At 30.5% G+C, this 13,398-nt stretch overlaps 1 protein-coding gene across 1 annotated transcript in view; it reads right to left on the minus strand.

Annotated features, from left to right (window-relative positions):
* LOC105625822 (ribonuclease ZC3H12A-like) overlaps positions 1-13,398 on the minus strand; it is a 31,448-nt gene that overhangs the window by 3,878 nt on the left and 14,172 nt on the right. The window contains exons 2-4 of the mRNA XM_012207135.1: positions 6,790-7,311; positions 3,774-4,059; positions 3,143-3,470 (exon numbers count right to left, since the gene is read on the minus strand). Coding sequence (XP_012062525.1) covers positions 3,143-3,470; positions 3,774-4,059; positions 6,790-7,311 — 1,136 coding nt within the window. The remainder of the gene's footprint in view (positions 1-3,142; positions 3,471-3,773; positions 4,060-6,789; positions 7,312-13,398) is intronic.

The following is a 13,398-nucleotide window of genomic DNA, read 5'->3' on the forward strand; positions in this document are numbered from 1 at the left end:
CATTTATGCCATTCGAAAGAGAATCGTTTGTACCCGTTTGTACCTCTCTTACTTTCGTTTGTACCTCAAAGGGTTCGGAGATACAGCGCGTTTCAGTTTTTGCGCAATCTCTATATAGCAAATTTAGCCAATTTTAAAGATATTGAAATGGGACCAACAGTATTCGAAAGAAAATCGTTTGTATCCGTTTGTACCTCTCTTACTTTCGTTTGTACCTCAAAATTTTTTATTTTTCACTTTTTGTTTAACTATTTGAGGTACAAACAAAATAATGATCGGTACAAACAAGTACAAACGAAATACAAACGGTCTGCAATATTAATTTTTATTTTTGATAAAGCTGAGCGCCAGGTTCACATCGGTTCAAAAATATCAATTTTTCACTTATAGTGTATTCGATTTATTTACTCGACACCGAATCAACGGTCTGTTCTTTTTAGCAGCATTTCTTGCACAATTTAGTCCTTCTTTTGCAAATAAAAATAGATCATTGATTCGAAATCGAGTTGGGTCAGTAAATCAAATACGCTATTATTCTGATTCGCCGATTGGATATGCAAATTAGCTATGTATATTCACCAGTTGATTCTTATTGGAATAAAAATCTATGAAATTTCTAATAAAAACATGTTGGCATTCAATCGTATGACTCGATTGGAGGATCTAATTAAGATCATTAATGTGGATTTCCCACTCACAATCAGTCCGATTCGCCAATTGGAGGCGTTTGCTGATTACTTCCTATTGTCCAATAAAATCAAATTAATTTTTTAATTTTTAAATCGGTACGTACGTTCTTACTGAAGATGCATTAAGTGGAAATCCTACTAAAATCTTATTGTTTCTGAATCATTCTCAATAGGCTGTTTTGATTCTGATAAATACTATTCATTCCTATTAAATTTCTATCGGTTTTTAATAGGTTTAAATAGTTTTCAATTAGAAATTTTAAGCAGGGAAAGAACATTAATGAAAATATCTGAAAGATAATATCATTAAAATGAAATATATATTATTCCGATAAATATGCAGTGTAAGGGATCATCCTCCAATAACCTTGCCCTTGACATATATGTTGTCAAGATCATGACCTTGACTTCTTACAGGTTTTAGATGCCGGTTGCTATTCGTTAAAAAGTTATTAACAAAAAAAGTTTGAAAAATGATATCTCTTTTTTACTATATGAAACAAAAATTTTCTGCTTTAAAATATATTTTGACTTTCCATACGAAGCGAAGACCACTCAATACTATAATATGTACGTCTCTCAGCACGGGGGAGGTAGAGTGAAACTCGCTTCACGTGGAAAGCCGTGCGTCTCTTGACGGGGAGGGGGAAGAGAGGTAGAGTGAAATCACAAACTTATATAAATAGACTATCAACTTCACCTCCATGTTTGAAGACAGTGTTGGGCAGCGTTATATTTTCTCTCACTCACACGTGCATAAATTACATAAATAATTTCACACAATACTCACAGACAGGACGCATATTTATGTAGAAACTAAAAGACAACTTCAGGTTCATCTATCACATTGAAATCTATTACATATTAAATCAGCAATCTATTTATAAATCTACATATAAATCTACATATAAATCTGTGGGTGAACTCGCTTCACGTGAAAAGTTGTGCGTCCCTTGGCAGAATTTTTGTATGACAGAATTTTTTTGTTAATAACTTTTTAACGAAGGACGAGTACCGGCTAAAACTTTTTAAAGGTCACTCAGAATTGTGATTTTGATAACATATGTCAAGGTCAAGATCATTGAAGGATAATCCTTTATACCATATATTTATCGCAAAAAATATTAAAGTTCTTAACTTCTGCTGATAAATAAGAAAATTGATTTATATTGTAACAAAAAGCATTGAATTCATTTTTCTAGGAGTACCGTCATATGGTATCGCTTCTCGCATTTCTTTTCTTTGAAATATTAAGAATACCTGGTCAAATACCAGTCTCTTTTCTATTCCTAAAAAAAGTTTGACATCTAAAGAATAAATTTTGCGTTATTGGCCTCAATTCGTGCGTATCCTTTAACTAGAATAATTTTGAAGTTCACCTTTGGATGATAAATGATCTATCATGTGTCTAGAGTATACATTTTTGTAACAAAAAAAAATTTCTTTTTTCTTTATTTTTAACTAACCCCTACAGCACAAAAGTTGCAGCAACAATGCTGCAATATTACAGTAATATTGCATGTTGCAGCAATATTGTAGAGTTATTGCAACGATATTGCACATTTTATGCTGTATGGGAATTCTCGTTTGTATTATAAGAATATTTCGCAAATTATTAAAAAAAAATTTAACCCTAAAATATTAGCTTTAACATATTAGCTTTAATAAACGACGATTTTTGGCATTCATGTGTTAAATGTTACCTGTAATGTTATAAAGAACATTTGACCAATAAATTATAAGTTTTTTTAATACAATAGCAATAATAAATTGTTTAAAATGATTGTTAAAAAAATTGAAAATTGTTAAAAATAAAATATATCTTCAATTTATAGTCATTCATGCATGTTAAAAAAGTATTTTCAGGTTACTAAATAACTACATTTTTTGGACAGATATTTAATATCTATTTTTCTTTTGGAATATCGAACTTAAGATATTGAAACATATTTTTCCTTTAAATATTTTTGTTTCAGAGTTTTATATTTTTACAATTATGAAAATACGTTTTTCTCATTTTTAACTATATTCAGTTATAACAATTTATATACAGTTTGTTATAAACATACAACTTTACAACATACTACTTTCTAACATACTACTTTCTAAAAATGTCAGAATATACGTAAAAATCGTTTAATAATTTTTGTATGTGCACTTGTGAAAATGATAAAAATTAAGCCAGAATAATTCAATATGTAATGATGGCCCAAAAATAAGTGTACTAAGGATTAATAACATATTGACGAACTATCATAATAACAGTTTAATGAAATAATACTGAAAATAGATCTATTAATACAAGTTTCAATTCAATAATATCATCACTGTTCATTACAATTTCAGTAATGTTTGATCATTATTTATAATTCAGGAAAAAATTGTCATCAGGATTTTATTAAATAATTCATACATAATGTGTCCAGAATTTATATTTACTTTGTAATTATCACCTTGAGAATTTTGTGTAGGAGGCATCTGCTGGCTGTACATAATGGGACTAGTTGTAGACAAATCAGATGTGACATTTTCCACTGATCTACTCTTCGGAACAGACAAGAATTGAACGACATTCGATGGCATGGCTGATTTAGTTTTGCTGAGGGGCGGATGTTGTGGAGATACGGATGCATTTGTGGGTGACAACGGCAGGCTCAGGCTGGGCCCACGGGCCTGTAAATGACGCTGAGCATGCTCCACCAATCGTTCTGTCACAGATTTATGTGGATGTGGTCCTCTTTCGGGATGTCGGAACTTGCACTTATTGCCATATGTACATTTCTGATAATTTAAGAAATAGCTATTTAATTTAATTTAATTTAATTTAATTTAATTTAATTTAATTTAATTTGCTAAGAGTATATACTTCATTTGATGTAATTTTATTTAATTTGACAAAAAATTTTTGCCAAATGTTTCAATCTAGAATCTGAATTTTAGTATTATGAACTTTAGAATTATATACTGGCTTTAATCTTTTAACTTTAACAAATTCTTTTAATTCTTGAAGTTTAATAAAAAAATTTTAAAGCGTAATATTATATTATAAATAAATAAAAAGAAGAAAAAAAAGAGGAATATTACCTTGGCATAAGGGCATGGAGGAGCGGGATCGATTTTTTTAGGAATGATTCTAAGAAAATTTTCCAATGTAGGTCCGCTCCTGCCGAGTGGATCGTCTGGTGGCATGAATCGATCGTTTACAAAGCTGTACATTAAAATTTTCTCCTCTACGACCCTTCTAAATTCGGGATTCTCTTGGGCCAAATCTCGATAGTTGTCGTTGCTGACGACAATGCCATCGATCTCCGCGGCCAGTTTCAGGATGTATCGATCGTCATAACACACCATACGCTTTCCTCCTACCAACCTGCAAACGTTTAATATTCTCATTAAAAAAATAAGGAATAATTTGCGTCATGTATCAATGTATCTTGAATTACACATAATAATATTACACATAATAACTATATAAACAATTAATTGTCAAAATGCGATATAAAATCGTATTATTGGGTTGTCCGGAAAGTTCGTGCCGACTAACCTATATAATTTAATAAATGTATATTTAATAAATGTACTAAAATTTAAATTTTCTGCGTTTCAATTTTCCTTCAACGTCGGCATCAATCGATCAACTCGATTAATCTTATAAAATAATTCAAGTTAATGTACTCTATTTATACATACATTCAAATGGATCCGAAAAACATTATAATAATGAACTTTATTTATCTGGAAATCTCGAAATGACATCTTCACGACATCGAACGTCTCAATTTTGTTTCTAGAAATACTGAGAAGAGTGAAAAAAAAGGAAGAGAAAAATTTTTTAGGGAAATCCTTGATTCGATTATTCAAGCTACAGATAATATTAATCGGTTGAAAATATCGGTTAAAATAAATTCAAGTATTGAAATGAGGGGCATCTTCGCTCTATCTTTAATGATCTCAATTTTATGATTCCCGTTTTTCACTCATTGAAACTCGCAGTTCGTTCACAGTTTAAACATATTCTTATTTGTTGGTTGATGATGCAAATTGTACTTACAATTAGACAAATATATAATTTAGCTTTTCATATAAAAATTATGGGTTTCGCGGGTTTCTTTTGTGTCCAGATCCATTCTTGGAAACCTTTCATGAACCTTGCAGACCACTTCATCAGAGCGAGGAGCAGCCTGATACTGAACTTGTTCCTTCGGGTCATTCCTTTTTATATTACGCCAGTTGTTGAAGTGTTGAGGGGAAAGAAGAGAATTGTGGGTGGGTAGGACAGGTGGAGGAAATCGATTAGTCTTCAATAACCAGAAGAATGGTTTTCCATATTTTATTTATGTAGTCATTATCTCTATTTAGATTGTTAGGATGGTTTTGTATTTCTATGGCTACTCTATATACTTTCTTGGAAAATATGATGTAATGTTGGCTATTATGGTCGTTTTGTCAAACAGTATTTGATGTTCTGTTTTGATGTTGTGTTCTATTACGAATGTGTCTACATAACGGAATTAAACTTCTGGTTTTTTGAGTGTTTTTCTGAGGGTTTCTTTCTCAAAATGCTCCATGAAGATGTTGGCGATTACAAGAGAAATAGGAAAATAAGACTATACGGACTACCAAAAGTACGCAAACCAAACATCCCCCTCAGACTAATTGTCAACGCCATATACTTCCTGATATGGAGACACGGCAGAGCCGAACTCCGTAAATTCCTTATTTTCTTCAACAATCAACATCCAAATATTCACTTCACTATAGACGTAGAAGAAAATTCCCCTTCCTAGATGTTCTTGTCTCTAAAAAAGCTGACGATAGGCCATCAAGTATAATCAGAAAATCAAGACACACACACACAGATGTCTACATGCACCACCACAAAAAACAGTTTGCAATCAATTCACTTGTACATAGAGCTTTCACCATCTCTAACAAAGAACATCTACAGACAGAACTTAATCACTTAAAATTAGCTTACAGAAAAACGGCACGACAAAAAAGAAATAATCAAAACAATCAATAAACATGCAAACAAGACAACGGTCTCTGACACACAATCAGAATGAAAGAATACTATCTATTTATTCTCCTAAATATCAAAGGAACAACAAATCGGATTAGCAGGATATTAAACAAATATCCGAACTAGCTTTAAACCATCCAAAAAGATAGGATAAATCTTAAGAAATCCTCCTGAAAGACCAAAGACCTCCACTCAACTCCGCAGGGATATACAAAATATCTTGTTCCTGTGGGCAAGTATACATTGGAGAAATTGGGAGAATGGTCAATCTACGGATAAAAGAACACCAACGTAATGTCAGACTAAAACACGTCGCGCAATCAGCATTATCAGAACGCAATATCAAAATAGGACATCAAATATCTGTTTGACAAAACGATCACAATAGCCAACATAACATCAATTCCCAAGAAAATTTCCAAGAAAGTATAGAGAAGCCATATACAAAAAGCCTTAACAATCTAAATAGAGATAATGGCTACAACATAAATAAAATATGGAAAACTATTCTCCCGATTATTAAAAACTGACCGATTTCTCCCAACATTCCCTCCCCCGCCCTTCCACCCAATTCTCTTCTTTCTCCCCACCACTCGAACAAGTAGCATAATATAAAAAGGAATGACCTAAAAGAACAATTCAGTATCAGACTACTCCACGTCCTGATGAAGTGGATTGCAAGGTTCACATTAGCATTCCAAAAATGGATCTGGACACGAAGGAAACCTGCGAAACGCATAATCTTTATATAGAAATCCCTGGAAGCCTCAAGAATATTTAGATTATCATGTTAATTAGGCCCGATTGCACCAATGTTACTTTGAGTGAGACTTAAAACTCTGTCTCTGTCTCTTTTTCTTTAAAATGAGACAGAGAAAGTTTTAAGCTTAAAGTAACATTGATACAACCAGGCCTTAATTAATCACGTACTCGAACTAAATATGTAATTGTTTTACTCAGAGATCCATTATATTCTAAAAATGTAATTTTAGAAAGTAAGAAAAATATTTTTGTGTAAGATCAGACGCATTATTTAAGTTTGTGTAATCTCAGACAAATTGCGTACGTCGCACTAACCTGGAAGGCGTAAATACAAGCAGACGATCTTTCTCGAGCTCGTTCAGGATCTCTTGGTCAGTGACTGGATTGTCAGGTCTCGAGGCTTCTTTCCGCCACTTAGGTACAAAGACAGTGATCTCCTTATGCCCTCTGGCGCGGAACCAATCAACACAAATCTTGATACCGCGACAAGAGAATACTTCCTTATTACCATGACTCATAGCGACGTTACTGCCGTCGATGACAACAGGCCTTAGTTCCATTGATGAGATCGCGTTCACCGTCGTAGCATTTGTCGCTGTCATTGAAGTTAAAATCGACCCTCCGCCTTCATCGATGTCTGCCTCGGCATCCGGTAGATCATCTATTTCCTCGGAACCATCAGTAAACTTTGGGGAGCAAGTGGCTCCGAGTTTGATCAACTCGGCTAATAGCTCATTCTGACCCGGATCCGGACCCAATTTCTGTAGCGCCACTTGCACCAATTTTTCGGTGTAGCCCAACTTAAGTGCGAACTCCACGCGAGCGGTATAACCTGAATGAATGACAATAATAAACGATTTATTAAGACTGTATGTGTGAATACACAAAGAGTTTAATGCCTATTACGATCGAAGGTTAGGTGCTTTTAAATAATTTTTATATGAAATTATATACTAAATATGTAGTCATTCGAACTGTGCATCGAAATGATTTTTCGAACTTCTAAATGCAATCAAACTACTATAGTATCACAAATTACATTGATAACCTTGGTAGTTTAAAGCTTAAGACGCTTGTACAAGAGATCTGGGTTCGACTCCCGGCCGAGGTAATATTTTTTGCAATAAATTTATTTACAATTTTTCAGTTTATATCTTTCTAATAGGATGAGCATCAAATTATTAAATTGCTTATCAATTTAATTTATGATATTACTATAGTATTATAGTTTAATTGCGTTTAGAAATTCGAAAAATCATTTCGGCGCACAGTTCAAATAATTACATATTTTGTATATAATTTCATATAGAAAGTATTTAAAAGCATCCAAAATTCAATTTCGATGTAAAGGCATTAAACTCTTATTTGTTATATCTAAATGAATGAATTTTGTTAATATTAATACGAAACTAAAACCATTTTTTTACTTGTCATTGATCTTTTTGTAGGGGCATATAAGTAAGGAAATTATAACACTGTGGGTCTGATTTTAACTTTTAAAATTTTCCAAAAGTCACAAATTTGATTGTGTCGGAAACACGGCCCTCTATTATAATGGGCATCTCTTATTCAAATTGATCATTTTGAGGAAGGGCATAGTAGGATAAATATGTATATGCTGCCAGCTGCCTCTGTATTTATCTGGTCGAGATTTTTATAATCAGCAGCGATACAAGAATGAATTTCGCAAAATATTATATTTGAAAAAAATTTTTTATGGGAGTTATGGAATAAAATTGTGTGTGTGAAAATCAACGAAACGAATTTTCTCTTTAATAGATGAATCAATTTCTACGAAAAAAATATGTTATAAGATTTAATGATGCGATGTTTAAAAAAAATTATGAAAATTTTTTTTCAAAAAAAAACCGATTGAAAAAATTTTCAAAGTTTTAATATATTTTTTTAATAAGATATACTGGAAATATCACTATCATTTTTTACTAAAATGATCTTTGACTTATCTAGTATAACATATATATTTAATTTTCAAAACGATCGGAAAAGTACATAGCTTAAAAAAATGAAGAATTTAAGTGTGCGGCGTATGATTAGCTGGGTGTTGCATGAGATTCGGCTACGCATACTACACTAGGTATTAAACTCAGCTACATATGTGAGAATAACTCACGAAACAACTGCAAACAGTCTCCCACGTTTTTAATTTTTAGTTTTCCACATAAAATGTCATGAACAACAATTAGTTGTTGATGCTCATTACCAGAATGATTCATCTTAAGTTTTAATTATCTTCTTTTGACCAGGTATTTTATGTAAAAACTTATGTCACCCAGCGCATTTAGGATTCGTCAATGACATAAACATTTTCTATTGCACCAAGTCAAATAAAAAAAGTGTTACTTATATAAAAGCTCGTTGTAAGTGGATCTACTGAAATAATTCATCAAGCGATCAAATTAAATAATGCTAACCGCATTAATTAATCAAAGCTGATGGCGCTCCATGACGATTCATGTGACACAGCGCGAAAGACTAAAATACGTCTACTATGAACATGGAAATATCTCATGTAAACAGTAGGATAGAGGACTCGCTGCCAAAAAAATTAAAGACATGAGAGACCGTTTGCAGTTTTTTCGCTTATGCTCACATAAGCATATGTAGCTAAGTTTAATACCTAGTATAGTATTCGTAGCCGAATCTCTTCATTTTTTATGTACTACCTTTCTGATTCGTTTTGAAAATTAAATATATATGTTACTAGGTAAGTCGAAGATCATTTTAATAAAAAATGGTAGTAGTGTCTCAAGTACACTTATTAAGGTGATTCTAATCCGACTATATTAGTCAAGCTAACATCTTTAATAAAAGATTGATTATATTAGAAAGTGTAGCACAAAATTTAAAACTTGATTTTTTTAAACTCTATTACACTCTTTTTAATAATTAAATTCAATAAAATTAAAATAATAATAAATACAAAAACACTAATTTCATCAGCGTAGAGAAGCCGAGTTTTAGATGTAACAACGTTGCATATTTACTCTCGATCTGTGGTCCTGCGACTTGTTAGATTAGAAGGTAAATATTTGTTATAATATCCAACAGTAAGCATGAACAAGCAGCTGCGATATAAAGGACGCTTTATTAAGAAAAAAATTAGATTGTAAGTTGAAATTTTTTATATTTTAATCGTATTACAATTAGGAAATTTTCTAATTGTAATATGATTAAAATAAACAAATTTTTGCTACGAATATCTTACGTTGTGGTTTATGCCGTTAAAAGATTTATTCGTTTTAATATTTGACCACGTATTGACTTTTATTGTTGTTATAATAACACGCGTTCTGTTCTACCGTTCTTTAAATTTGTTAAAATATATTTTGATATTACAATGTGTTTACTATTAAAACAATGTATTAAACTGATGAAACAAAATATTAAACCTAAGACTTAAGATATATTTTTTAAAATTATGTAAAAGAGAAGAATTAATTCCATAATATTTACAAGGATTTATACGTTATCAATCCAACTTGTTTATGAACACGTCGCATTATAAAAAATGCGTAGATTCAAACATAATTTCATGGTTAAAATAATTCAATTAGAGTTAAAAGACGCATATAGACAACTATTTCATACCAGAAATGAGCTTTGCAAGCATCGTAGATTAAGGCTAATTTCATGTTCTCCAGGTTATTTGTCTCTTTCCTTTTTCAATCGACAAGAATTTATTTTTAATTTAATTAAAGATTATAGATAAAAGAATTAAACAGAATAAAAAAAATTAAACAACTTAAGAAAAAGTGCAGCTCGACAAAAAAGAAAAGAGATAAATCCGATTGAATTCAATTTACTATAGTCAAAATCCACTAATACGAGCTTTTCATTTCATCAAAAATTGAAAAAATTTCTACTCTTGAATTAAACACAGTAAAGTCAGAAACAGCCTTTCACATTAGTATTGATCCAATTAAATTTAATAATAATTTTAATTTGAACAACATTAAAAATGATTGGCTAATTAACTTGAGTAATGTAGAAATATCAGAAATAGTTAAAATAATATTGCAACTAGGACAAAAATTCAATCTACCTAACAATACTATAAAGATAAAATAATTACAGAGTTCATAAAATACATTGAATATAACATCAATAAATTAATTAACGATAATATTCGTAATTCTATAAGAAATGATGTAATTCTATTCAAATTTTAAAGAGAATTAATAATAATAATTTAGCAATAAATGCCAATGAGCACATTATTAAATAAAGGAATGAAAGATGTTAAACAATTTATAACGGAACATCCAGAGATTTTGATCAAGGAGTAAAGAGAATTCGACCATAGTGATGAATTCTATTGATTATAATAATAAAATGCATGCAATGCTAACCGATAGTATGACATACTATAAATATCAAGAAAGATCTTACAACTATGTTGACAAATCATACATCATAAACCAATTATCGTAAACCAACAAATTCATATATTGTTAGAACGATGAAAGAACATGAAATATATAGATTTATCCACTTATAAAAAACTTAATGTCACTGATGGATTGGTGCCGAGATCATATGTGTTGCCAAAGATTCATAAAGTTGGAAATCCATTGAGAATGATCGTCAGTTGTATTAACAATCCGATGTATTCTCTAGCTTCTTTTTTAAAAGATATCGACAAAAGCCTTAAAAAGCCTTAAAAAAGATTTTAATTACATTAAAAACAGCTGGGAATTAGTTAATCAATTAAACGATAAAGCACTACAGTCTAATTACAAACTAGTATCTTTCGACATCATATCAATGTATACTAACATTCCAGAAGAATTAGTGAGAAGTAAGTAAAGGAAGAGTTATATATCGAAACACATTAGCATCGTTGAAAAAATTTTTAAACGCCGTCTCTTTGGTTTTCAACTCTACCTATTTCAAATTTGACAATCGATATTTTAAACAGATTTTTGGTATGCTCATGGAATCTCCTCTGTCCAATCTTAGCGGATTCAAGATTTAGAAAATCACATTCTAACGAACGTCAACATAGATATTCCAGTCTATTATCGATATGTGGATGACATTTTATTTGCTGTTCCTAATCACTAAACCCATGTAATATTAGGCAAGTTTAATTCGTATCATGACAGACTAAGATTCACAGTTGAGCATAATTATGAAGATTATATGGATTTTCTTGATGTGAGTTTGAGGATTGTCGAGATTTCATAAGATTTAACAATTATAGGAAACCAACGAATTCGAGACGCTATTTAAATTATATATAAATTATATATAAAATTATATATAAATCTAACCACCCAATAGAAAAGGAGTAATAATCGGGTAGCTCGACAGAATCCTTTTCCTTGCGCATCCTGATTATCATAAGATGGATATGATAAATATGGAGTTTATGATCGATGTTTTGCTGTCCAATGGTTATTCTTTAGATTTTATCTTCGCCACAATTAATAACAGAAAACATTATCTAGGAAAAAAGACTTATATACTAATATACAAGAACATCAATGATCCGAATAATAATAATCCAAAAAATAATTTTACGATACCTTACATACACGAAATTTCAGAAAATTTTAAACCGGTGGCCGAAAAGAATAATTTCAAAGTAGCTTATAAACTCATGAACACATTAAAATCGGTTATTAGGTAAGGATAAGTTGGACATGATGGAACATTGTGTATAAAATAAGTTGCCTCGATTGTGATGTCTCATATATTGGTCAAATTAAAAGGAAAGAAAACAAGGATAAAAGAGCATAAAGTAAATATCAAGAGATCAAAAAGCTCATGTACAGTTATCGGAACATTAGTTGGAATATGGATGGGAAAATATTTCATTGTTTCAGAACCATATTTTCCAAAAAGACTCATGTCTGAAATAATATTAAAAAACCAAGACTATTAATATACAAAATGATACAGAACGCCTAGCATTTATTATTTTTCTTTGCTTAATATAGCTTCCTCCACTTAACTCCAGGATTACTCTCTCCTTTAGTTTTTGACAAAAATTGTTTATAAATTGTACTGTCATGATCTGATTTAACATACAATCTCGGATACTTTATTCGTTTAACATAAATTCATCACATCCTGATAGAACTCATAAAAATTATTGCACACAAATAAGATATCAATGTGCTTTCTTAATTGTAACTCAGAATCATTAATTTTTTATATTCATTTTATTAGAATCTGGAAATTTTATGTGAATAGCCAAAGAGGATTAGCGATAGAACTAATCTGACTAAATTTTAACAATAGAATTTAACAAGATTATATACGATATACAATAACATCCGACTATCTTCTCTTTGAAGATTTAATTCAACAAAGATAACTTGTTATGAACATTATCATTTTAATAAAAAAATTTTGTCTTACAATTTATAATTTGGTATTTTAAACTCTTTATATTATTCTGCTTGTATTATATGCGTAATTCCGAAATTGTAAAAAAAATTTTTAATATTGAAGATGACCTAATATAAGATCAAAACATTTATTATTTTTCTAATTGTAATATGATTAAAATATAAAAAATTTTCACTACGAACATCTTGCATTGTGGTTTATGCCATTAAGAGATTTATTCGTTTAAATTGAAGTATACAGTGGATTTTTTACACAGTTTATTTTGTAAAATAATTGCTTTGAACATTGTTTCAGGTATTTTGCATGCTAGTATTATATGCAACTGAATAAAATTTTAATGTGTTTAAAGATTCCAGTTATTTCACAGAAAATGTACAAAAAATATGAGCAAAAAGTTAAATCAATAATTGAGGTAGCAGCAAAAGAGAACTTCAGAAGAGAACAACTAGTGTTACAAAAAATAAAGGAGCTGCGTGAAATATTCAAGATAGACTTTTTGTTTTATAATGAGTTTATTTCGGATTCATGAATCTAAATACATTGTAC

Source organism: Atta cephalotes (genome assembly GCF_000143395.1).
Source record: "Atta cephalotes unplaced genomic scaffold scaffold00003, whole genome shotgun sequence".
NCBI lineage: Eukaryota > Metazoa > Arthropoda > Insecta > Hymenoptera > Formicidae > Atta > Atta cephalotes.